The sequence below is a fragment of the Somniosus microcephalus genome, chromosome 8 (assembly GCF_052327205.1).
Source record: "Somniosus microcephalus isolate GS21.2 chromosome 8, FLI_Smic_1.0, whole genome shotgun sequence".
Classification (NCBI taxonomy): Eukaryota; Metazoa; Chordata; class Chondrichthyes; order Squaliformes; family Somniosidae; genus Somniosus; species Somniosus microcephalus.
The window spans coordinates 229,231,149-229,259,089 of NC_140994.1; the positions used below are offsets into that span (position 1 = coordinate 229,231,149).

General features: G+C 44.5%; 1 protein-coding gene across 7 annotated transcripts in view; it reads right to left on the reverse strand.

The window, feature by feature from the left end:
* Nucleotides 1-5,894: 5,894 nt before the first annotated feature.
* Nucleotides 5,895-27,941, reverse strand: part of LOC147114145 (teneurin-2-like) — a 1,360,318-nt gene continuing 1,338,271 nt past the window's right edge. For 4 of the 7 annotated variants that reach the window (XM_085995783.1, XM_085995782.1, XM_085995780.1 and 1 more), the window contains 6 exons: nucleotides 26,544-26,719; nucleotides 25,399-25,634; nucleotides 23,072-23,368; nucleotides 10,719-12,333; nucleotides 9,397-9,527; nucleotides 5,895-7,949 (listed from right to left, as the gene is read on the reverse strand). In XM_085995783.1, coding sequence (XP_085851909.1) covers nucleotides 7,188-7,949; nucleotides 9,397-9,527; nucleotides 10,719-12,333; nucleotides 23,072-23,368; nucleotides 25,399-25,634; nucleotides 26,544-26,719 — 3,217 coding nt within the window. In that variant the 3' untranslated portion in view covers nucleotides 5,895-7,187. The remainder of the gene's footprint in view (nucleotides 7,950-9,396; nucleotides 9,528-10,718; nucleotides 12,334-23,071; nucleotides 23,369-25,398; nucleotides 25,635-26,543; nucleotides 26,720-27,941) is intronic. The other 3 variants (XM_085995778.1, XM_085995776.1, XM_085995777.1) reach the window with 2 other exon arrangements.

Consider the following 27,941-nt stretch of genomic DNA (forward strand, 5'->3'; position numbering starts at 1 on the left):
GCCATTGCACCTATCATCTCCGTGTGCATGCCCATCACCCTTCTTCTAAAGGCCTCCCCATCGAGGTCTTTATCTGAGTCCTGTGCAGCAGAACTCGCCCTCTGGGGAGCTGGCCCCCGAGCTACCCTTTCCCCCTGGCCTTGCTGCAGCCCACTCAGCCCCGGTGCCTCACCTTGTGTAAATCCCGCTACTATACTAACCTCTAAAGAACGCATAGTGCCAGTATCTGAGCTGGTGCTTGCGGGTGAGACGTGCAGTCACGCGGTGTGTTCTTCCTCCTCCTCTTCTCCCCCCCTCGCTCTCTGCGGTGCCCTCAGGGACAAGCTGCTCAGGTGCTTGCTGATTATCTGAAAGCATAAAGGCACAAGAGTCAGGTTAGGGTGAGGGGAGAGGGGCAGGGAGGGAGAAAGGCATGCATACAGCATGATTAGCTGGAAAGTGCGAAACATTTGTGGGGTGAGTGGGGGAAGTGGAATGTGAGAAGGAGGAGTAGGGGGTCAACGTCGTCGGTGGTCACGGCACCTACCACCTGGCACCTAATCATCTGCAGCACTTTATTTTCCAGCGCAGACAGTGGTTGGGTGTTGGCTTGTCCCCTGACCTGTGCGCTCCTGCTTCCTCCTGTTGTGAGCCACCTTGGCCTGCAAGAGAAAGGAAAGTGCGTGAGTGAGTGTGGAGCAATGTGTTTGGGTGATGTGCTTGACATAGTTGAAAAGCTGTCATTGTGTGCAAGGTGTGAGATGTGAATGTGAGTATTGGTAGGTGGAGATTGTTGGTGGGTGAGCGCTGGGGGTGTGGTGCTTTGGGCAGTGTGTGCAGACTGTGGTTCAGTTGGTGGTATGTAGCATTTGTTGAAGCATTCACTCACCCTGACCACCTGAGTGAGGTCGTTAAATTTCTTCCTGCACTGTGTGTGGGTCCTGGGGGCCATAGTGCTGCCTGAGACGTGCTGTGCTACCTGCCTTTACATGGTGCGGAAGATTTGCGGCGAGGGCCTCCTGCCACTTGCTGGGTAGAGCACCGCCCTCCGTCTCTCCACAGCGAACACCAACGCCGCCAATGCTTGATTGCTGAGTCTGCGGGCACTCTCCCTGGGGTGTGGATCTGCCATGACTACAGCTGCTTCAGTCATCCGGCTCCTTCTCCTTGACTTGCCGCTGCTTGCTGAGGCAGCTGCACAGCCAGCAATGCTGAGAATGAGGTTCTGCAGCTTCAATGAACCTCCCGTTTAAGAACTGGAAAAAGCCTGTGGCAATGATGACTTGCGATTAGACTGCACGCAAAATTGGTCCACCCTTTGAGTGTAACGCCAATGAGCTTGGGCTTTAAGACTTGAATTAGTGCTGTAATAATTTCTTTGAGCATTGAGCATGAATTTTGCAATAACAACAGAAAATGCAGGCCAGGCAACATCCGTAGAGAGAAAATAGAGTCAACGTTTCAGGTGAAAACCCTTTGTCAAGACTAAGGAAGCACAGGAAATGAAATAGATTAAGAGGCCAGGCTGGGAGAGAACAAAAGAGAAGAGACATTAAGAGGTATTCAAAACGAGACGAGATGGTGATAGGACTAGTGGAGACAAAAGACGGCTCTAGATTAGGTGTGAAATGCACTGGCAGAATGGGAGACAGCTGCCATGTGGGAGAGAGAAAAAAAAAGAAAGGTGGGTGGGGGGGGGGGGGGGGGGGGAAGGGCCAAAACAAAGGTGTGGATAAAAAAATAAGAAAAAATGTAATAGGGGCCGAGGTTATGATCTGAAATTGTTGAACTCGATATTGAGTCCGGAAGGCTGTAAAGTGCCTAATCGGAAGATGAGCTGCTGTTCCTCGAGTTTACGGTGAGCTTCCATGGAACAATGCAAGAGGCCGAGGACGGTGAGGTCTGAGTGGGAATGGGGCGGTGAATTAAAATGACAGGCGACCGGAAGCTCGGGTTTACCCTTATGGACTGAACGGAGGTGCTCCGCAAAGCAGTCACCCAATCTGCGTTTGGTCTCCCCAATGTAGAGGAGACCACATCGTGAGCAGCGAATACAATATACTAGATTGCAAGAAGTACAAGTAAATCGCTGTTTCACCTGGAAGGGGTGTTTGGGGCCCTGGACAGTGGGAAGGGGGGAGGTATAAGGGCAGGTGTTACATCTCCTGCGCTTGCACGGGAAGGTGCCAGGCGAAGGGAAAGGGGTGCTGGGGATGAATTTTGCATGCAGTCTAAAGCATTAGCACCTGACTCTAATTCTCTAACTTTTCTAATGATACCGCCCATTCCTGGGTTACAATGAATTTCTAGCCCAATATGTTTAACCAAATACCACAGCTTAGGTTCTCTGTGGAATAGAATTGCTTTTTGATTTGTTTTGAATGCAGCTGCCTCACTTTAATTGAAAGGTTCAGCCTTTGTCCTCTTGAAGCTAATACTTTGTCAGGATTCTGGTAGGATGTAGAATGAAGAAAAAAATGAGTTTACCTACTGTGTAGAGTCTTCTTTATTCTTTGACACCACAAAGCGATTTCTGATGTGCCCATAAGCTCAGCGCACATCTGTAGAATCATACAGCACAGAAGGAGGCCATTTGATCCATCATGCCTGTACCAGCTCCTTGAAAGAGCTTTGCTTTGTTTTGGGCAACGTGTGAAGCTTGTGGTACAGATGGTGTTATGTAGCATTTGTTGAAGCATTCAATCACCCTGACCACCTGACTGAGGTGGATCTGCCATGAGCACACCAGCTTCAGCTCCTTCTCCTTGCTGAGGCAGCTGCACAGCCAGCAATGCTGAGAATGAGGTGCTGCAGTATCAATGAACCTCCCCTTTAAGTACTGGGAAAAGTCTGTGGCAATGATGAGTTGCGATTAGACTGCACCTGATATTGGTCCACCCTTTCAGTGTAATGCCATTGAGCTAGGCCTTTAAGACTTGTTTTAGTGCTCCAATAATTTCTTTGAGCAGTGAGAATGAATTTTGCATGCAACCTAAAGCATTAGTGCTTGGCACTAATTCTCAAACTTTTCTAAAGATTCCTGGGCTATAATGAATTTCTAGCCCTGCATCCTGCGCATCTACGATTTTCATTGCTCCACCATTGCAGGCTGTTCCTTCAGTTGTCTAGGCCCTAAGCTCTGGAATTCCCTCCCTAAACCTCTCCGCCTCTCTATCTCGCTCTCCTCCTTTTAAGACGTAAAACCTACCTCTTTGACCAAGCTTTTGGTCACCTGTCCTAATATCTCCTTATGTAGCTTGGTGTCAAATGTTGTTTGATAACACTTCTGTGAAGCACCTTGGGACGTTGTACTATGTGAAATGCCCTAGATAAATGCAAGTTGTTGTTGTGGTATGCAAGCCACGCCAAAGAATCTGTTAAATGCACGCAATATACATTAACCATAAATAAGAACAAATAAAATGTAACTAAAGGAGAAGGCAGCCAGCCAGTAGATGTTAATTCCGCTGGTAATGCAATTTGTAATATATATTTGGTCTGTGTATTTATTTACATACTCAGCACAAATCCTAAAATCTTTAAATGTAAATGCTTGTTCTTGAGCAATTTGAAATGGTGTTTCACTGTACTTTGTGCCCTATAGAATAATAAGGGTATCACTGAAGAAAACAAACAGGAGAGAAAAGGTAGAGATATGAAGTGAAAAGAAATTTGGGGGACAATGAAACTATAGTGAGTGAGAACACAAAACAAACAACTGCACGAACAGAAGAAGATTTTTTGTTTTAATTTTTGAAATAAAATTATACTAAAGAGGATCTACAGTCCCACCATTTGAAGGGATTTCAATAAGAATTCGGATCATGCCTGTGGGTAATCCCACATTCTGATTTGCTCTTGACCATCCTTTCAATTTGATTTGACTATCTTGACTTGATTGAGAATATCCATTCAAGAGAAAGACAAATTGTAACTCCCATCCTGCAGCCTCGCCATAACTACCAGCAACTGAACTTTTTCCAAACTGTAGCAAAATTGTTAGCATACTTAAAGACATGGGGGAAAAATTCAGTTGTTTGCGCCTCCCGTTAGCGCCTTAAGAGGGCAGTAATAGGACGCAAAGCAACTAGCGCCCGGGCGCAGCGATGTTTGTGCCGCTTGCGAAATTAACTAGACATTTTGCGGCGGCGCCAAACACTATCGCCGCGATCTCCTGCGCCAGCAGATTGTGACGTCAGTCGAGTGCGCAACGCCCCGTCAGCGCCCCGGACCGGATATTGAGTGGCGCCCCCTGCCTTGCCGCTAGCAACGACAGGTTGAGGGGAGCGTTATGCTGTCAGAAAGGGACTAGGGGAGCGCTATTTAAAGGCGACCGCTTCCTGCCTTTTTTTGTCGGTGACATTTTTGCACCACGCATTCTGAGAGAGAGAGAGAGACTTCTGGAGAGATTCAACGCTGTGTGAAGGAGTTTTGAGTACTGAGCAGCACTTTGCAGGTTTATTTCGATTTGCCCTTCCTTGCTTCGCCAGCGCTCCGAGGTAACGCCTCGCTACTCGGCCTTTGCACCTTAAGACAGGTGTGAAGCGCCTAATTTAGCGCTCCAATCACCTCCAGGGGCGATAAAAGCCAAGTTTGCTGTCGGAGGTGATAATTAGCGCCAGGCGCTAAACTTTGCGCACGGCCGATAATGGCGCCCCAAATGGGGCGATACCGAATTTTTCCCCCTAATGTCATCCATTTTCTTGAACATTTTGATGATGCTAGCAGATCTCCAGTGGCATTACTCAACGAGTTGGAGGTCACCCAGCTTAGTGCAAAACCAAGCTAACAGTTGAAATGATTTCCAAAAAATATTTTGAATGATTTCCTTGATTCTTTGTAGCTTTTGCTGATTGCTCAATGTTAACAAAAATATAGTAATGTTTTGGGTAGTACAAAACAGCCTTCTCTTCCAAACCATCCATTAGTTTCATTGCTGTGATTCTGGAACTAATAGCCCCGTATTCCCTTTCCTAATAGGATTTATCCAATCACTTTTTAAAAACTCCCATGCCTTTCTGTTCCACTACCCCAGGTAATTTGTTTTACAATTCTACCATCCTCTTATTGAAAAAAAAAGTTGTTGATATTTCCTATTTTCTTTTGATAGCTTTAATTTTAAACCATGTTCCCTAGAACTTAAATCCTGTGCCTAACAGAAATATTTTCCTGAATTCAAGTTCTCCATACCCATGAAAATCTTAAACATTTCCATCTAATGCCCCTCATCCTTCTTCTCTGAAGAGTAAAGTCCTAGGTGGACAAATTCTTCCCCATAACTCAGCCCTCCAACTTCAGGAATCAGGCCACAGCACTTTCGTGGATTCTATCCAATATTTCTACATCTTTGCTGCAATACAGAAACCATAATTGAACACAGCACTCCAGAAGCAGTCTCACCAAGGCTAGCTACATGGTGAATTGTCCCTTTTGGTTCTAATCAACCTCTTTCAGTATTTTGCATTTGACCACACCTAACTGATTGTAACCACAGCACATCTAGCAAAGGCTTCTCTTCTCACCCCTACACCTTCATCTGCAGAGTTTCCCAAGGATCCATCCTTGGCACCCTCCTCTTCCTCATTTACATGCTACCTCTAGGTGACATCATCTGCAAACATGAAGTCAGCTTCTACATATATGCTGGTGACACCCTTAAATCACACTCCTACCTCTCCAGCCCCTCTCCTCAAAGATCCTGTTTAAAACCCAACTTTTTGATGATCAACTAGCAACAACCTACAATATGGGGTCCAGTACCGAGGATTGGGAATAGACCCCTCTTATTTTTCAAAAAGCAGCCTGTGATAAAATTCGAGTTGCGGGAGAGTATATTCTTCTTGTTAAAGGTTAATTTGCAAGTACCTGGCTAACATTTGGATTTGGAGACAATACCATATTGACAATCTCTGATTGCTCACAATCCTTTATCGATGTCTGTTACAACTCATTCGAAACAACATTACTAACAAAGATAGATCACAGCTCAAACTTTATTTTGAAAATATTTGAATACCCAAGGACATGTTTGTAGTATTCTATAAATATGGGTTCACAATATCAGACATGTTTCAGTTTTAAAGACTTTATTTTAAAGTATATAAACATTTTTGAAACACCTTTACATAAATTATTTTTTTTTATTTCCTGTGACTAATATTTGCTGAGCAGCAAAGTCAGAAATTAATATAAAAACCTCCATGGACAATTCTTCCAGATACAGTATTACAAAAAAAAAGTAATAATAAAGTTCTCAATTCGCCTTCTGGTGACTGCAGCGTGATTGTCGTAATTTAAGAGGCAAGTAAAAAGCGAGCAGGGTACCATCATCGATCAATTTACTTTGTTAGCAGCAATTGTGCCTCCTGCCCCTTCCCCTTCCCTCCCCCGTGCCTCAGTGAACAGGGTCAGTGAAAAGCAGTGCCATTTGTAGCAGTGAAACATTGGCCACGACTCTACCATAAACCATTACTGACAACTACTTTTAAGAAACTATGCAGACTACACCCTGCACACGTCAACCTGTCCACAACGTAGTTTTATTTAAATTTCTTTTTAAAAAGAGTACGACGGTGTGTATGACAATAACATATTTTGTTTATTAATTACGTCACGTCCTCAGAAACATTATGGCCCCCCCACCCCCACCCACGTAGGAATGCAGTAACTATAACCTCCAAGGCTTACTGTGTCCACTACAGTTGCTATGGCAATAAACAAAACAATACATCAGTGTAAGAAGTCTGGCCCAGGCTTCGGCAGATCAGTACATTTCCGGTATGCTCAAACATGTTTTCCTTAGGGGCATATATTACAAAAGGTTGCATCCATGAAGTTCCTGTTTCGTTCAAGATGGGCGTTTTGGACTCAAGTCTTTTAAATGAGACATCCATGAGGCAGTAAGTTTACTGAGTCAAGAAGAGAGAGTTGTTATTTTTTATGTAAGCCCAGAGGACCTGAGCTATCCTATAAAAAGGGGTACTTGTCAAGTAAACAGTTTTCTCCTTGGGCTCCAGTCCACTCCAGAGAGTCCTCAAATGCTGAAGAGCAAGGTGTAAACTCATTGAACATGAATTTGGTTCTTCTCTTCAGTTCCCGAAGTAACTTACTTTCAGCACCCCCTTTAGAGTTTCCATCTCCTTAGGAGAGGAGATAGTGATTGTTATCACCCTTCCAGCTCTTGCCAGAGATGACAGCAGTTCGGTTTGTTACCTCTTTCCCATCTCATTCTGTCTCAGGAACTGAATATTGGTGGAACAATCTGCCAGCTCCGGGTACTGTTCCACAGGCAACACATAGTACCCATCATAACCTTGAACTCTGCCGGAGCTCAGCAATTGTTGTTTTTCTCCTTCTGTCCACAGCCGGCTTCCTTCCTTGCCATCCCTTGCCTTCTGCTGTTCTTTAGTCCAGGCATTCACTAGAGCTCTTAGCCTGGCCTGGTCTAGCAGCCGTGCTCTTTCTTCTTCCAGCGTATCTGGTGTAATTCCATAGCGAATATTTAGCAACAGGGCGCTATACTGAAGTTCAATATTTGTGAACCTTCGAGTCCTTCCATTAAGCAGAATTGTCGGCTGCGCAACGGTGATGTTAATTCCAGTCTCCAGCACTTTCCGACCACTTGTCATGCCCAAAGTTGCCAGGTCTCCATCTGACGAACCAATTTTCACTAAATAGTGTGAGTCTCTCCCATTGATAGTGTAATGCATTTTGTCTAAATAGTATGCGTTGTTAAGAATGGATGCTATTTTCCGATTGTCTTCACTTGCAAGGGTAGTCACACCCGTTGTTATTCTGCCTTCCTTGACAGCAAACATGACTCCCTTTCCAATGATGGAATTAGTGGCTGAAAACCAGTGTCCTGGCCTGTCCTTGTGGCCGACTCTGGAGAATTTGGGTAGTGAGCATCCTTCCAGTGCCATAAAGGCATTATTGAGCCTTTCTGCTGCTTGCTGAACCCCTGAAACAAACTGAAAATCAAACCATAAAAAATATACAGTTAGCATTTCCATTATGGAAAACGTTAAAATTGCCGCTGTGCTATGGAAAGTAGAGCCTTTCTTTCCTCTGGGAATTTGCTTAACAACCAATATTTTCTGTCCACCAGTTCAGAGGACAAAATACAAGAACTTCCCCCACCCCTCATAGCTACAAATTTTTAAATATATTTTCCTTAATTAGCATTTAGGGTCCACCTCCTGAAGGTCACACACGTGATTCCTCTGCAAAGAATAGCTGGCAAGCAATCCGCTCCAAGGCTTCTGCCATCAATGCTGGGAGGTAGTGGTACACAAAAAGAATATGGAGTGACTCTTACTCGCTCTCCCTGTAGAAGAGTGCCTGGCTTGGCTATAAACAAATTTGTAGTGGTGAACTTGCACTCTACTACTCTGTGCAGCTCAGACATGATTTATTTTATTTGTACGGTATTTATTATTTTTCTCTACCTCTCCCTAGATGGGGTTTCAGCGTGCAAGGACAGAGGGGTCAAGGGTGCATTTTTTGAGGAGGTGGTTAATGATCGAAGTTTTTAAAGGGAGGAGAACACTGTCCGAGGAGACGGTACCATTTACAATGCTGGTTAGCTTGGGGCAAGGAAGAGAGGTCGGGTGGTCAGCAACTTAGGAGGAATGGGGTTGAAGGAAAAAGGGGACACGATAAGCCCAGAGAAGGAATGTGAAAAGTTGGGTGTGAAGCTAGAGAAAGGGGTTCAGGGCTTGTGGGGGACTGGGGGAAGGTATAGCTTGGTGAGCAAGGGGAAGGGGGAGAAGAGGAAGAGGCAGAGCCAGCTAAATGAAGGGTTTCTCTCATAATGGCAAGGAAACCCATGAGCTCCTTGCACTTGTTCTTAGAGGTGAAGAGGTGGGGAAATAGGTTTAAGGAGATGTTTGTGGTGGAGAAAGAAAGTAAAGTTATCCATGCTTTCCAGGTTGATCCTGGAGCAGTGCATGGTTTTGGCAGATGAGCGCGAGGCCCATTGGAGCTTGATGGCTAGATCTGTCGAAGCCAATGCGCCAGTTACATTGAAATCTGCACCTATTAGACTTGAGGAAGATAGAGGTTGTACCAGAGGGAATGACTGGGATGAGAGACAGTAAAGGGTTATCTGGGGATAAGGACATCAAACAGTAGACGTGAGGGAGTATAAAAAATAGATCGAGGTATTGTTCTTTAATAATGATATGAATGTAATCGATTTTCAGTATTTGTTGGCTTGCTAATTTCTGTACTTATCTGTAGGGCATGAGAGAAGACAAGTATATAGGCAGATAGATGGACATATGGTAGGACAGGCACACAGGCAGTTAGAAAGGTATATGATCAGAGATGTGAACAAGCTGGCAGATAGACAATGATGGTCATTTGGACAAGCAGACAGACAGATAATGATAAATTCACTTAGGTTTTTTTCTGTACCTGTACATTGTCACGCTCTTGACTCTCCACTAGTTCATAAGGAGGTGGTGCAAAACGAACAGCTGGTTTAGGGAATCCAGGAATAATGTTGTACAGCTGAAATCCGAACATCACAAGCCAGCTTTTAACATCTGCAGGAAGGCAGAATTTAAACTTGATGTATATTTGTTAGAATTTAGATTTCTCCTCCAGTATTTTGTAAATTATTTCTCTCCATACCATGCATCCATTTCCTAACTGAGACAGGCAAGCAACCTGCATCAAAGCTTCTGGCAGGTCACATTAGCAGAAATCCTACTCTGTGGTAGTGCAAATGTATTGCATCATTGATTGACTTCGTGTTGGTCTAGACCTATTTCTGTCTGAGCAGGACTGACCACATAATAGCCCAGACTTACTGTTGTGTAACTGACTGCCCAGAACACTCAATTCTGGTTAAACCTGAGAAATGCAGATACAGCAAGCATAGCTCACAAATTTTCTTTGCAGACGGATGAAATGAAAGTTCCCTTTTTTGCCAACCCTACAACAACAAGTTGCCGTAATTTAGTACTTACTGGCATTGTAATAACAGTCTCAACAGAAAGGCCACAAGGATGCCTGGGTGGGCAATGGTGTATTCTAAGGTATGAGAGTGCTTCTGAAGTTAAGGCACGTTACTGGGACACAATTCTCTTCAACCTCTCCCCCCTCGCTACCACTCTAAACAGCCAAAAAGAAAAGATTCAAAAGCGTGTTTTTCATTTTTCAAACTAATGCTATCATTAATGAAGATGGCACAGTTCATTGGAGCACTAGATTGATAGTATGTACGTTCATGGCCATGATTGCTCACACAGTGATTTTTAAATTATAGCTGCGTTGTCAAGGGGAGACACCGCAGGTGTCCATTCTCGTGCATTCTGACTGCTTACAATGTGGCATTGGCAAAGGTCTGGGAGCAGGTCATTTACCAGTACTCTCAGGAAGGGAATCATGGATAAACTGGAGACCAAGAGGGTAAAAGGGAAAAAAATATAGATGTCTTAAACCCCTACCCAGAAACAAAACTAAAAAAGAGAAAAATCTTGTCAAAATTTGTTGAAGATAAATCTGAAACGAGTCCCTTGTAGAACTTTAAATCACATCTACATTATGCAATTCCAACAAACATTTCCCTTCTGTTGAAGCCAATATCAACCAATTAGTGAATTACCCAGTTACACATTGATGTTTCTTTAACAGACTTTGCTAAAAGTTTGATGCAAGTTCGAAGTTCATTGTAATGTAAGTTATGTGTGAAGTACGTTGTCCTTAAATTTTTAATTTGTCAATGATCTTACCTGTAACATAATCTTCAACATCCTGTACGTTACTAAGAGGGTTGTTGTTTTTGAACATGTATAGGTTAAAGGGGGCAGGATCTTTGCCAATATCGTTCCATATGGAATAATCAGGAGCTGTCCAACGTCCAGCTAAGACATCATAGTCTCTCTGGCCAAAGTGTACCAATTTGGTCAGAGAGTCATACAAGCCACCATGGAATCCCACTACTAGTTGGAAGTCTGGGTTGGAATCGTGATATATTTCACCATAGGCAGTATACTGAAGCTGCTTGATCATTAGGCCTCTACTGCTGAAGACTGCCAAAGGTGTTCCAGTGTTGTCTGAAGCAATATAGAATTCTTCTCCACTGCTGATCTCCATGGCAAAGAGATGTCCTTGGAGGTCGTAGTATAGGGAAGTGATGTCCGAACTGGAGTGATTATAAACGTGGGTTACCCTCGTTGGGTTGTTTAGATCTGAATAGAAGAATTGCAGATGCTGACCAAAATTGGTTTTGCTGGAGACTCTGCGGCCCAGACCATCATAACGGTACAGCACACTCCACCCATTGGTTTTGCTGTAAACACGGATAAGCAGACACTTAGAGTTGTATTCAAATATATCCGAGCCTCGCTGAGAAAGAAGGCCATCTTCATCCAGCTTGTACTGTACATCCCCCAGCCGGGTAATCCGGTCTCTCAGATCATAACGTAATGGCATGAGACGAATGCTGCTTCCGGGGTTTAACAGATGCAGATTGCCATTTAAGTCATAACTGTAGCGCCAGGTTCCTTTGTCATTCACAGCAACAGTCTGCAACTGCCCATCTCCATCATAGTCATATGTGTATTTGGTAGTATTCGCATAAGGGCCAAGCTTAATCTCTCTCTTAATCACTCTTCCCATGCTGTCATACTGAACTGTCATCCAGTACATGAGGGACCTGAATATCTCATACTGAACCTCTTTGATGCGCCCGTGAGTATCAAAATGCTTACTCAGGGTCATCACAGCTGTAGTAATGATCTGATTTATATCATAATATATGACTCCAAACTTCCCAAAATGCTCAACCTTCCCCGATATCTCGTCATAACGGTACAGGTCAACAGGAAGTGGTGTTTCACTGATAATGGGCTTCATGCTGGCAACTCGAAAGCTGTTATCATGATATGTGTAATCAAACCGTGCATTTACCATGCCTTCCTCAGAGAATCTATAGATTTGCCTGTCAATCAGAGGTCCAATTTTCCTGTATCGGATCGTGCAAGAGAACCCACCACTTTGCAAGTTGACCATTTTGAGCACACCTGTTGACTCATCATAACCAAATGTGACAGCAGTGCTGTCATAAAGGACCTCAGAGAGCTTTGACAACTTTCCGTATTTATAAAACACCTGCCGCCCAGTGCCCAAGTAGGCAGATTTCAGTATTCGCCCTTCCTTAGTGAAATCGAAAATCATCGATGCGTTGCTTTCGGGAGGATGGTAGATGTTGCGGATGTAACCAATAGAATTATGAGTAGACATGGTATGCCTAGCTACACTGGGCATTGTGACTGCATGGAGACGATCTGTTTGGTCAAATTCAAAGATGTACTGACGTTGACTCTGGAGAAGTAACACCATAGACTGTAAAAAAAGAGAAAGGTTTAGAAATCGAAAGTCAAATATCTTTTTCCTACCAATTTTCTCCCATCCCCTCCATGTCTCTTAAAAACATTAACTTTTTGCTATGACACAACTCCAAAGATGCTAATTGTTCTGCAGTGCCTCGACCAGGTGACTGATCATCATTTGTGATGCTGAGCAATGAGTGCCCTCTGGCAATTCGACCAGAAAGGAGCACCACAGTTTATCATGTTCCCCCACACAATGAACACACACATCTACTTCCAGCAGGTCTTTGTAGAGCAACAAGAAGTGGGAACTCTGGGTTATAAAGATTTTCTTCTTTAACTGAGGGACACTGGTAGCACCTCTACCACGGCCTAATGAGACCAACTAATTCAAGACAGACTGTGGATTGAACCTATGATCTTTCTGGTTTGTACGACTCTGGAACTTACAGCCAGATACTAAAAGTGGTTTCCGCTAATGGAGCAAAACTGGCAATTACGTTGCAGTGTAATAAATCACGAATCAAAAGAAATTGTGAATTGTAAAGAAATAATAGTTTCATAAAAGAAATGGGTTTGCCAGCTCAACAACTAGTTGTTTACACAGGAGAATTCCAATCACATCAGACAGGGAGTGGTACAAAGAGCTAAAGTCGTCACGAGGACAGAACACAACAACAGGCCTTCGAGTGGGCATAGCTAGGCTTGATAAGAGGGTGAGCAAGGAGCCCTAGGATAAACAAACTGTCTAGGAGAGGGTAACAAGATGTTCAAACAGAGATAAGCGAAAGAATGACCTCATGAGGCTGGGAGGAGGGGCTGTCACAGGTACCTATTCCTCCGTAAATGGACAACTGAATGAGTAAAAGTGATTAAAACAAGTGATTGATGTGAGGTATCCACCAGCCCCGAAATAAGGTATACAAATGGGCAGCCGAAAGGAAAATACAGGCAGAGAGGGGGAGAGCTTCCTCTGGGGTGGATCTCATGCTAGCTTCGGCTTAACACCTTGTTCAAACTCAACCTCTGAGGTGGATTCCATGCTAGCTTTGGCTTAACACTTCCGGCAGCTCGGGAGATGACAAAAGAGGAAGAGACCGCTGCCGCAGGCTGCAGGGATCTGAGACCACCATTCTGCCTCAACCTCCACCCGTCCATTCCAGGGCCGGTGAACCATTCTCATCTGTTACGGGTTGTATGTCTACTACGTCTATCCTGATTGTGTGTTGTATTTGATTATACTTAAACTGCCGCTCCTTAATAAAGTGACCTATGACTCCTAAGACCCTTTGCGTAATCTGTGTGTGACCTGTGATCCAAATCTTACAGCAGCCCATGTTTCTGTGATTTTGTTATTGTGCACTGGGTGGTGGAAGCAGATTCAATAATAATTTTCAAAAAGGAATTGGATAAATACTTGAATCGGCAAATTTGCAGGACTATGGGGAAAGGGCAGATGAGTGGGACTAATTGGATAGCACTTTCAAAGAGCCAGCACAGGCATGATGGGCTGAATGGCCTTCTTCTGTGCTGTATTACTATATAATAAGGACGTTGAACCACAAGTCCAGTTTCTCCATTTGTAAACTGCTTCAAAAAGCATCATCATTTTTTGCTGACAGTAAATCAATGGATTGTATTTTTGTGTAAACTGCATGATTGTGTAATGTGTTATGCTTATATAGAAATACACCATGAAAATTAGGCTCTGTGATCCTTGATTAGTTAGATTGCAGCCATTAGCTCACACCAGTACTGCTGGCACTCTCAAAAGCATGTTTAAAATGCTTAAGATTCTATGGCCTAGAAATTCAGTGGGCCTTGCGCCCACTTAGCGCCTAAAGAGGTCTTTTGCGCCGGCGGGGTGGTAGCGCGGAAATTGAGTGCAGCGGTATTGGCGGCGGTAGCCGTTAGCGCTGTGCCGGGACCGATGACGTCATCGGTGTGCGCGGTGGCCCGTAACGCCCCGAAACCGCGCCGATCCCCATATTTATTTGCGGCCGCCTCCTCCGAAGCGGGCGCAAACAGCAACCAGAAAACGGGGCCGTCCTGCTGCCATAGTGGGGCGCTTTAAAGCGGAAGGTGCGGTCGGCCGCTTTTTTGGCGGCCGCCTGCCCGCACCTCCTTCCCCGGCCTCCTCCACCCCCCCCGCGGCATTGCCGGCTGGTTTCCGTGGAGCCCGGCACTTCTCCGTTGTGCCGGGCTCTTTTGCCGGCACTCGCGATCGGGGCTCCGGCCGTTGCAGGCACCTCCCCCTTAAGAGAAGGAGGAGGCCTGCAGTACCGCAGCCTGCCGCACCGCATCGGGTGGCGCTGCAGCAACTAGCGCGCCGATATTCAGTTGCAGCGCCCCAAACGGAGGCGGGCACACCCTGGTATAGCGCCCGCTTCTGAATTGGGGTGCAGAAGACGAATATACGGCGTGCGCTAATGCCTCCCCGCCCAGCGCTAACTTCTGGGCGCGAGCGAGCTGCCCGTGCCCAAGTGAATTTCTAGGCCTATGAACCTTTCAAGTTTCAGCATCAGTAGTTTGATTTGGGTACAAAAGCAAAACGTGGGCTGAAAATACTTCAGTGTGGAATAGGAGTTTTTCAGTTCACTGTTCTATGAATTTTATTTGAAAGGAATTTTATATCTTTTCCCTTTTTCTACCCTCCAGGTCATGTTTTTCATATTGACTCTAGGGCATAAAGAAGTCTACCTGGTCTCCAAGCTGTCGCTTCCTCTTTATTGGGGCAGCTAAGGCCATAAATGCCCTGAAATAGAACACGAGAAGTAGAAACCTGTGTCCATTCACTCTGCACCATGGCAATTCCAAAGTAAACTGCCTTTGAACTTCCAGCTTATTAAAGCAGGAGACTTTCACTTCTGCTTTAATCAAATTTTGGCTTACTCCCTCAGTGTGGAGTCACATGCTAGTATTTTGTTGAAATATGATTGAGACAATGTACTTAACACCAGATTGCCCAATATGGTTTTGATAATTTAGCATAAGAGTTAACTGGAAAACAGTTCACAAAATCATTTGACAGAATGGGGTATACAAAGAATACCTGCAGACTCAAACCAGTTTATGTTTAGTACAACATTTATTAATAGTTTTTCTTTCCCAAAGTAATTTTTTCCATATACTACCAAGGGGAGAGGAGGAGAATTTCATTTTAACAAAGCGAGTGGTTATGATCTTGAATGCACTGCCTGATAGAGTGGTGGAAGCAAATTCAATTGTAACTTTCAAAAGGTTACTGAATATACACTTAAAGGAAACATTTGCAGAGCTATGATGAAAGAGCAGGGGAGTGGGACTAATTGGATAGCTCTTTTAAAGAGCCGGTGCAGGTATGATGGGCCAAATGGCTTCCTTCTGTGCTGTAATATTCTATTCTATTCATTGCCCTATATAAAAAAGTCATGTGAAAAGACATAATAAAAGACATTATAGATTGAAATGAGATGGAGCTCTGCTTCTGCCATAATTGTGATGGTGTAACACTGAGGGATGAACTTACATAAAAAAGCTAGCAGCAACATTTAAAAAAAATCAGATTTCACAAAAATAGACAAAACAGAAAAGGAGTTGGGTGTGTGAATGACCATCCTGCACTCTGTTAAAATGAAATAAAATTGTATTCACAAAGACTGATGTGACACCAAGATTGGAGATGCAGGTGTAAACCATAGTGATCAGTGGATGCTGTCAGGAACTTGAAAACATCTATTCTAATATTCAGTTTGACTACATGAGAAATTAATTCGGACTGGTAACTAGATCTTGGATAAGTATTCAGTGTTTTAGATAACAAACGCTAGAAATGATGGAGCCCTTGCTCTGCTGCTGGACGTTCGGTAGATTGGGAACCCCCCAACTACCTGCAGCTAGAGATGGGATCATTTGCATGCATGGGGTGGGTGCACCTTACCAGTAAGGGCTATTCCACCTACTTGGATGGAGGCCCAGAATGCCATAGCTGTGCCATGCCAATCCAACCGTGGAGAGAAGGCTTCGGAAGGGCCCAATGGAACTTCCAGTCTTCAGCTCCTCGGGAGCGATATGGCACTTTCTTGTGGAGGATTGTTTAAAGGCAGTTAAAGTTTTGGGGCCCAAGTAGGACTCATGCCAGTGGAGAGCTGCAACCTTTTAAAGGCAGAATTCCTAGAGTAGCCCAGGGATCCGCTCCAGTGACGTTGATGTGGGGGTTGGAAGATCTTCCTATGTCCTGCCACCGGAACGTGATTGCATGGAAAAAATGGCGTTGAATCACAGTGGAACAGAGATTGACTCCATTTTCCTGTCCTCAGTCAGGTGATCTACCCAGTTCTATACGGGGCTCAATTGGAAGATTGGCCCACTGATGTTTAAAACCTGGACTTTATCTGAGATTATATTCAACTTTCCTCCATGTACCTGCACGGGTGCTGTTGACCTATGGTTGGTTCCAACACAGTTGAAATCAGGAACTCACTGTGTGGTGAATCTTTGAATATGAAGTAGTGTCCTGCCACTTGATAGCATAGCACATTAGTATTCTAACACAATGCATCACTGGGGCACCCAAATAGCTACTCACTTTCTTGTCTTCTGAGAGTCACATTTCTACAGTGCTTCTACTTTCCTCAATTAATCATTCAACCTCACCTGATTACATTATCTACCTAGAAAACACAAGGGAGACTCGTGCTTTACTGGAGTCAACTAATTGAGTGGAGAACAATTGCTCAGTAGCAGAGAAGGAACATCGTCACCATAGAGATGGAAGACAGCATTACAGGGCACACTTGGCAGATAACAGTGCGCTGCAGAAAGATCTGAATTGTTTGTTAAAAAGTGGGATTGGCTCCCCCGCCCCAAATTCCAATGGTTTTGTTGCACTTTTTTTGTGACAGTAAATATAACATGAATCATGCAGAAATGTTATGATATTTTGATAACTAATAAACAAATGCAGCTCTTACACTGGTTTAACGCTAACATACTTTATTAAGCTGCTGGTTCCGCTGCTCAATGGCCCCGACATCCATTGAGAATTACTCAGTGTTGTCATATCCATTAATGTCCTCATGGAGGATGCACATATCCTGTTTGTTCCACTCTCTGTATTTTGTGTTGCCCCAGTTTTAAATGCACTAGAACCTACAATGGGTTATTAATAAAGCACCAGGTCACATCTCCTCCCTCTTTTTCATCTCCTTGTAGGTAACAAATGTTCCTTATTTTACTTCTTGCACTTTTAGGTAAATTCCTTGTATATGAAGATGCTACATATTTTCAACCCTGTTTTTTTTGCTCAAACTCAAACCTTAAAACAAATGAAATATTTTACTGCCTAGCCAGAATAATATTTGTGTGATTGCTTTGAGTGGGGGGTCATGGAGAAAGAGTAAATAAGTTGGAAGGATCCAAGTGTGGTAAACCACTGTTAACCTGTACATGCCTGTGTGGTAAACCACTGTTAACCCTGTACAAGTCCAGGCATGTCTCAGCCCCTGGCTCCACCCCTAAGCCCGGGTATAAAGGTGACTCACCACCCTTCCCCCGGGAGCTCTTAGGATGGATTCACTAGCAGAGGCATGCTCTAGTTCTTAGTCAATAAAAGCCTACTTCATATAAGTCCATCTCATAGTCTTTGGTATTGTTGATAGCGCATCAATTTTATTGACTAATTTTCAACATGGAGCAAATCTTGAAGCCGGAACGTTTAGACCCAGATCCTCAAGCAGCAGATGCAGCCAATAACTTTGAACACTGGCTGAGCTGTTTCGAAGCCTTCCTGGAGGCCTCCAGCACTACTGTCACTACAGATGACGCGAAATGGCTTGTCTTGAACTCACGGGTGAGCCACCGAGCCTACTCGATCATCCGAGACGCCACTACTTATGCGGCCGCCATCGCGACGCTAAAGGAACAATACGTGAGGCCTGTTAACGAGGTCTACGCCAGACACCTCCTGGCTACCCGAAAACAGTGCCCCGGGGAATTGGGTGCTGAATATTTACTGGCACTGAGAGTCCTTGGCCGGGACTGTAATTGCAAAGCGGTGACGGCCAAGGGATGCACGGAAGACCTGATCCGAGACGCCTACGTAGCCGGCATCAGGTCCAACTATACTCGGCAGAGGCTGCTGGAACAGAGGGGGCTCGACCTGCAGAAGACGGTGGCCCTCGCTAACTCGTTAGATGTGGCCCTCCAGAACATGGACGCCTACCCCCCTGACCGGATGGCCACGTGGATACCACGGGAGCAGCCATCTTGGGACCCGGTAAGGCCACAAGCCGCCAGCAGCCCAACTACAGCTGCAATGACCAGAGGCCAGAAATGCTACTTCTGCGGCCAGGCCAAGCACCCCAGACAGCAATGCCCAGCAAAGGACGCGACCTGCTCCAAATGCGGCAAGAAAGGCCACTACGCGAGAGTGTGCAAGGCGAAATCGACCCCCAATTCCAGCAGCGCCGCGTGTGAACCGTACAGGCCGCCATTTTGGACCCCACCAACCACGTGTGAGCCGTGCGGGCCGCCATTTTGGACACCACCAGCCGAGGGGGAGCCGCCATCTTGGACACCATCTCGGGACCAGGCCCTCGGCGTGGGCTCAGCGTCGATTTCAAGGGGCCCCTTCCCTCCTCTGACCGCAACACGTACTTCCTCAATATTATTGACGAGTACTCCCGTTTCCCCTTCGCCATCCCCTGCCCGGACATGACCAGCGCCACAGTCATCAGGTGCCTCCACGACCTGTTCGCCATATTTGGCTTCCCCAATTACATCCACAGCGACAGGGGCTCGTCGTTCATGAGCGACGAGCTGCGCCAGTACCTGCTCGAGAAGGGCATAGCCACGAGCAGGACTACCAGCTACAACCCCCGGGGTAACGGACAGGTAGAGAGGGAGAACGCAACGGTGTGGAAGACCGCCATGCTCGCCTTAAAATCCAAGGGCCTCCCAATCTCCCGCTGGCAAGATGTCCTCCCCGATGCGCTCCACTCCATACGATCACTGCTCTGTACTGCCACAAACGCCACCCCACACGAGAAGATGTTCGTCTTCCCCAGGAAATCCACCTCGGGGACATCACTACCGCCATGGCTGACGTCTCCAGGACCCGTCCTGCTCAGGAAACACGTGAGGAGCCATAAGACGGACCCCCTGGTCGAAAAGGTTCACCTCCTCCACGCCAACCCACAGTACGCCTACGTGGCGTATCCTGACGGGCGGGAGGACACAGTCTCAATTCGAGACCTTGCACCCTCAGGTACCACCCAAAACACCATCGATCACCATCCACTACCTCCACCCACCACCACTACCCACGACGCACCACCGGGGTGTCTACCATGAACTGACGACATGCCGGTGCCATCCCTACCCCGAGAGGACGACACGCCAGTGCTCCGTCCCACGCGAGAAGCGGCCGCGGGCAAAGAACCACCGCAACCGGCACCACGAAGATCATTACGGCAGACAAGACCCCCGGAGAGACTTTCGTATACGAACTTTTGAAACACTTCACCCCGCCGGACTCTTTTTTAAACGAGGGGTGAATGTGGTAAACCACTGTTAACCTGTACATGCCTGTGTGGTAAACCACTGTTAACCCTGTACAAGTCCAGGCATGTCTCAGCCCCTGGCTCCACCCCTAAGCCCGGGTATAAAGGTGACTCACCACCCTTCCCCCGGGAGCTCTTAGGATGGATTCACTAGCAGAGGCATGCTCTAGTTCTTAGTCAATAAAAGCCTTCTTCATATAAGTCCATCTCGTAGTCTTTGGTATTGTTGATAGCGCATCACCAAGACAATGTAAAATGCATCTGGAGCTGAATAAAGATTTCTCATAACATAACTTCTTTATTTAATGCTTGACTGATTTCATGAATCAGTTGACTTGAGTTTTACATTTTTTCCTGCAACCTTTCCCCTGTATATTTTCCCTGAACTTCTCTAATTCTCTTGTTTCAAATCTCTGCTGCTGAAAAGGCAGAGGCATTGACCTGCTGCGAGACTCCTGCCACTGCTATCTTTGCGATGCAAAGAGGCATGAGTTATCAGCTGATCAAGATATCGCTGCTTGCTTTACCTTCTCCGTTGCATGGAGACAGCACTCTCTCCATTCAGTGTCTCCCTATTCAGCACAGATCAGATTATGAATTGAATGGAATGTGAATTCAACCTACTTCTTCCTATTCCATGGCAGTAAGCATTAGAGCACCAAACGCTATGCACCATTAGGCTACAGCCTTAATAGAACTATTCTTAACTCCAGTTCACCTAAAGACTAGAATTGGCCCCGACCTCCTCCTCCATGTAACAATGCCACTGCAGATTACAAAGCTATTACAACACAGAAACAGGCCATTCAGAACTAACCAGCTTGTGTTGGTGTTCATCCTCCACATGAGCAGTAATCCTAATCCCATGTGCCCACTATGTTGCCATATCCCTTCATTGCCCCTTCCTTCACCAACTATCTAGCCTATTCTTAAATGATGACATGGTCTCTGCTTGGTAATAAGAATATTTAATTGTGAGTAACTGATGCATATTCATTTATTCAGTGGAGGTACCTGTGCTACATTTCATAAGAGGTGGAGCAGGGCTAACAACCACTTTTCCTGGCATAGAAGCAATGGGGTTAGCTGGCACTGTTCATGAGAAGCAGAAGTAATTCTGAGGCTCTTAAGGAGAAGGATGGAGGTGTCTGCTGCCATTCATGACATGGGGCTAAGAGAAGGTAACGGACACTTGCAGTGGTCTCTCTGAACCACACTACGGAATTCTGGGAAAACCCATAGGTAATACTGGAATTCTGGGAAGCCAAAGCTCTCAGGCAAGGAACTGTCCCAGATAAATATAGATAGGTAGCTTGAAGCCATGAAGGTTATAAAAACCGTCCATTGATCCGCATGGAAAGTTGATGGCTAACTTGTTTTGGAAACTGGTCCTGTGATCCACAACAAAGCCTTGTAAGCAGACATCAAAGTCAGATTTATTCCCTTAATTGTGGTGAATTGGTAAAAACAAAGTTAGATATAAGCATTGGGCAGAAAGTTCTCATCAAAATGGATGGAAATTAACCAGCAGAATTTATGACATATGCCTATCAAAATTAATTGACAAATTGGAAGGACCTCACACAACCCAGTTAATCCTTCTGACACTGAGGTTGGAACCCAGAAACTTTGTTTGTTTCAGTGAAATTTAAAGTATAAAATGCAATCTCTTGCCACTCCTCACTGTTCGTGTGGCAAGAGACAGATTGGCAAACTTTCACAACTGGCAGGCAAGAAATAGTCAAGCCAGAGTGGTCCAATCACAAGGCAGTGAGGCAAGCCAAGCAAAAGGGAAAAAGCAGAAAAATGCTTAAGTGTTGTAACTTTGAGGTTAATAGTTCAGTGTTTAACTAACAATAGCAAAACGTGTAAAGTGTATCATCCTGTAATTAAATGCTCCAGTCTCTGAGCACAGTATGAAAGCTTGAGACTATGGGATGAAAATCAGGTGGGTTCTACGCCAGGTGGGCAATCCATTCCACTAGGTGACCACCCAGGTGCTGAAGTTGAAAATTCTCTCTATAGTTTGGTCTAATACTTACTGAACATCTTCGGCTGAAAATTCAGTAGCCTTAGCGCCTCATTTGAGGCGCTAGAGGGCCTTGCGCCGGAGTTATGGCCAGTAGTGAAATTCCCTGGGGCCCTAAATCGGCGTTGCTCCGGTAGCGCTGCGCCGGCACCGATGACGTCATCGGTGTGCGCAGCGTCCCGGTTGCCGTGGTAACCCGCCCGAACTCCGAAATTGAGTTGCGGCCGCCTCGCCCGTGGCAGCCGCAACCAGCGTTTTGTCAGAGGTGCCTTACTGCAGTTAGCGCCGGCGCATTAAAGGCCCCGCGGCGGCCGGCCGCTTTCCCGCCGGCCGCCTGCCCGCAGCTCCCTCCCCGGACTTCTCTCCCCCCCCCCCCCGGAACAGATGCAAGCCCGGCACTTGTCCGAGGTGCCGGGCTCATTTTTAAGCAGATTTGCGCGGGCCGCGGCCGGGTGCAGGCAGCTCCTCCTTAACGGAAGGAGGAGGCCTGCACTTCCCCAGCCTGCCGCACCGCATCGGGTGCCGCAGTGCCGGAATTGCGGCGCGAAACGGCAGTTAGCGCCCTTTTCCAGGCGCTAAGACCCTTCAGTAGCGCCGGCAGCCGTTTGGGCGCGGCGCCACTGAATTTTTGGCGCGCGCAGGTGACTTAGCGCCGGCACTAATTTCCGGCGCTAAAGCCCTGGCTAAGCCAAAACCCAATTTCTAGGCCCTTGTATTTAGACTGCAGATTGGAAGTTCCGAGACTCAATGGATCAGTTCTACCACCTACTCCGTTATCTTACATGCATTTCACAATTTGGCTGAGCGTGAGTGTGACAGTGAGGGCAGCTGCTATTTTTCATGTGGTTAACGGTAAAACCTAGAGCAACTTTGCTGCTGTTCACAGGCAGAACAAAGATACCCATCATTCTTCACAGGGCTAAACAAGTGGCATATAAACTCTGCTGCCCTTCAAAGTGAAGCAAATATTCCAATTTCAATGTGCTCAAATGTAATTGTTGCTTTTAAATCAATTTTACCTATCTACCAGATGTATTATTACATTATCAGATGCTTTTGCATTCAAGCTCCACAATCTTGCTTACTGTTCACATTATCTGAAACAGCTACAAGGCAATGAGGGGAACCTGGAAGAATTAATGTCTTATTAACGATAATAGAGATATTATTTCTAAACATACTTTGTCAAGGTAAGCGTAGCTCCAGACTTTTCCATCGGAGAAAACTCGGGATATAATCCTGCCCTGTTCATCGTACTCGCTTTTCTCGCTCATCGCACCACGTTGAACTCCAATCACTTTCCCACTGGGAGAATATGAGACATTAACTGCAGCTAGACCACTGCTTGGGAGCCAGATCGTGGGGCGACCCAATGTATCATAAATAATCCTCAATGTGAATTTGCGATGATCATCGTAAATCTTCTCTGTCCGGGAATTGCGATCAAAATCAATGGAAAGCAAGTTTCTTCCATGCACCTGTTTAAAATTAAAGAACCACAATCATAAATGTGTCTCTCTTTACTTTAAACAGACCGAGTGTGGGATTACTGGGGCAATTTATTTCATTTTAATTATAATGGCTTATGCCTGGTGTAGATGATTGAATTTTGTGCCTTTGCCAATACAGAAGAAAGCTTTCAAATGACATTATCATCAATATGATTTAAGTGATTGCAATCTGGCATGAGTTCAAAGAAACTGCATGCATTCAGCCTTTGCTAATGAGCATGAACACCACGATTAACAATTTAATTATCAATTTTTCTTCAAAGTTCTTTCATATGAAATTTTAAAGAAGGTACATCTTATTTTCTTCACATCTTTTGAAAAAAAAAAGCCATGCGTGCATTATGCCCTCAAGGACCAGGAAAAAAATATTTTCTATAAGTTTAAAACATGGAAACATAAAGCAACATGACAGAGATACATAGCACCAAGGGGCTTGAAGAAGTAATTTCATTATCCAAATGAAATAGATTACAATCTTATCACAATTTTGTTTTGCTGTTTTAAAAAAATGCTTTCATGGTGGCCACGGTGTGCTGTGTATAAAATGGGTTTGCACCTGTGATTCCTCCTAAGGGAGAAATGAAAGAATGAGTCAATGCCTGAGGCTCCGTTGTACCTACTAGTGGCCAAATCACAGAATCAAAAGGATGCTATTCCCTGTACTTGGGTCAGGGTATGTTGTCTGGTAATGGGGGCCATGAAGAGAGCACTAATGACCAAAGGGCTGAAAATGCATTAACATTTGATTTGAGTGTAAAAGGGGCTGACCATTCACTAGTTCCCATCTTGCACAACTGTCCAAGAGAAATTTCACCCCCAGAATATATGGGGCTGATTTTAGTGTCCTGTATTCTCCTCTGCAACTGTATTTGGGTGCGGATGGAGTGTACCAGCATGGATCTGTTGGGCTGACCAGCTTGTTTCTGTACTGCAAATATCAGCTCCACCCGATTTCGACCCTGATCCAATTTCTGGTCAGGCCAAGGGTGAGGTATCTAAACTCCCATTTAAAGCAGGCAGGAACTTCATTAGTATATTCAAATGGAGGCAAGGCAGGATGCTGCTCCATTTTGGATCCAGTGGCCATGCTGGATGCCAAGTCCCCAACACACCCAGGAAACCTGGCAGAGAGGGGCCTTTGGTGGCCTGTTCAGCTGGGAGGGTCTTTAAATAGCCCACAATAAGTGCTATTAGAAATTTCTGGGCTGATCGTGTTAACGTTATAAATTTATTTCCTGCTGGCATTTGGGTTTCCATAAGCTCTTGTGCTAGTTGCTGTTAATTAATTTGTTTTTTTGGCTCCAGATACTTTTCCTGACACCAATGGGTTTGCCAATGGGAGTCATCTGAGGTGATGTGCCTGGAAGAAGAGGATGACCAGAGGGATGCCAAGCGGGTTAGATTGCTTGAATTGTAATCCATGCCCATCTGTGGGTACCCACACGCTTGTGTCTGCACATTAAGCTGAAATTACCTCCGATGAAGTTATTGCCAACATATGTGAATGCCCTATTACCTGTTATGATGAATGGTTCTTCAGAAACATCCCAATAACAGCATGTCATGTTTATGTGCATGAAAGAAAGCATGCCAGGGGAATGAACAGCCAGCATTGCCTGATTGGCATCTTGTCAGCTGCAGCCACCAGCCATTTCTGTGGCCTTGCCACACCTACATGCCAATGACTGTAGGGATCTGTTTTCTCAGGGTCTGGGTCAGTGCAGAGTTAGATGCTGAGCTGTGCCATCTGCTGTAAGGACACATGTGGCTATCATTTAATAGAATGCTGGCACATCAGGGACAATAGTGGTCAGCTGTGGCCTGAACCTTGGTTGCATTTACTTGCAGGCATGCTGCAATGCAATAAGATGTCTAAAGGCACATGCATTTCAGAAGTCATTTAAAAACCGAAACACTGAAACCACATTATAGAACTACAAGGCCTAAATAGCTTTTGATCCCTACAATTTATAATGAATGTGTTTATAATGAACTACCCTAAGCTTCCTTCCAAATACGGTCACTTTTCCCTTGGTCTGTTCCTTCCTGAGGCGCCATTCGATTGAGTTTAGTCCATTTTCCACTGGTAGTGTGATATTGCGCCGTCCGACAGTTGGACTTATGGTCCCAGCGAGAATATGAGGTTCAGTGTAAAAGCTGACACCCATTCCATTGGCGTACATCACTCGAAGGGTGCCGTTGTTGCAAAGCTGGTAACTGTTCCTCACTTGATCTGGTGGGAGAATTACAGCAATCATAAGAAAACTGTTCATCTTCGATAAATACCAGTTAACATTTTGAATACAGCTGGTTACAGAAGACACACAATGGGATTGGTGCTTTCCTAAATAAATCAAGTGACATTGGACACATAACCTGGAGCCTACAAGGCAAGTAAATTATGCAAGCATGATTCAGTGCTAGTGTTTCCTTCCCTGTAAACCTTGGAGTCTAATGTATACCACACATCATGTGAAAATGTTTTTAGAGTGACTCGATATTTCATTTAGTTTTTTTCTGTCAACGATCCTTCAATTCTTTTTCCAGTTTCTAATACAGACAAGCATTGTTTGTGTCGAAATACAGGAATTTTACTACATAAGGAACAACAATCAGTTCATTACTGACCCTACACTGGAAAAAGTGAGAGGCGGTGAGAGATTCTAATTGCACAGCAAGAATAGATTCAAGCTATCCAAATTGTATAGCTTGTTGACAAAATTTAAAAAATTGGAGAACTATATGATTTTCTGTCACTCGATGTTCAGTAAGTATTATCAAATCATATTTACATTACATTTACAGACCAATTAGAACATTATCACTGCACCAAGCTTTTTTATTCTTTCACTCCTTGAATGTAAAACCAGCTCCTATTTTCAGAAGTCCAGAACAGCAGAGAGATTTGTACCAGTAGGGTTGCTACAATAAGCTTCCACTATAAATCAAACTGATGTATAAGGCAACAACCTTTACCACGAATGCTTCAAAATAGACCACAAGTACCAGATTTCACAAAATGCTGGTATCAATTTCATTACAAAAAACTAATCACTGAAACCACAATTATGCATTTTTACCAAACTCATCACCTTGTTGTTGCAGATAACAGGGTGTTTTTCTAATATACCAAATTGTTTACCTTGAACCAGGGTATAAGATGCATCTACTGAAGAAAGGTTAGTGGTGACAGTAACATCGTCTTCTCGGTTGGAAGTTTCAATGTCAATATTGATTGACTTCTCCATTTCCCGATGCAAACTGGTCACTACACCAGTGGGACGGGTCAAATTTGTCAGTCGTCCTTCACTGTCATAACTAAGTGCAAATAAATGATATCAGGTCAACCTATATCTTACATACAGAACCCATCAATGAGTTATAGAGAGAATCAGATGCATGGGAGTGAGTTACATAGAGAACCAGTGAACACTTGCTTCAGAGTGACACAGGAACAATGGATATTTAGGCTCGAGTTACTGAGAAAGTAAAAGATATTTGATTTTGAGCTTCACAGAGAATAATGGAGACTAAGAATTGAGTTATACAGAGACAAATAATGTTCCTTTTAAAATTATACAGGGAATACTGGAGCTACTTCTTATCATTTATAATATGTGCATATAGTGATTTTTTCGTACTTTATGATGTTTTGTGTACTTCTGCTGGTGTTGAGCTGTGTGCCATGGGAGTTGTTGTATTTTCAGTGATCATATTGCAATTGACAGACCATATAAATTCCGAAGTAATATTGGTTTTGTGATACAGGAGTTCTAATATTACCATGTTATTTCAGATAGTTAATTGCAGAAACAGTCACCATCACATATGCATTACACTGTAACTGTCAAGGGTTTCCTTGCAACTAAGTAGCTGGTGACCTTCCTCACTGACTTTCATCCACATGGCCCATTAGCAAGAACCCAGATTGATTTTTTAAAAACTTTATCAACAAAATATTGTATTATATTTCTCATATCTACAGTACAGTAATATTCAGATCTCAGAACCCTTTGTGAACATTATAAAGTGTTAACAATTGTGCTAGAAATAAAGGACAGAGGAAGTCTTCACAAACGGATTTGTGATGTCATTATACATTGCGATCAGAGGAATTCTTATCTATTTTTTTTCAAATATAAATGTTAATTTTTCAACAATTCTTGGGAAGAAAAACTAATGTTTAACTTTCAAATAAAAGTGTAATTTATACAAATAGCACATATTACCTTTGTATCAAAACTCAAGTGAACAAATATTAGGCAGCTCCAATTAATCACCAGATGTTGTAAATTTAATGTAATACTCATTACTTTAGCTTTACTGACATCACTTAGGATGCCACCTGAACTTGTCTATCTGCATTCATCTGCATACTAATCATTACACTAATTAAAGTAGGTGAGGTTACAAAACAGAAGACGTGTGGCCCGAGTTTCTGCTGTTTTCTTATTTTAAGGAAAATGGAACATTTTACCCCCTTTATGTGGTGCTATTTCTCTGGTTAGTTTCCGCAAATCCACCATGAGATATGACGGAA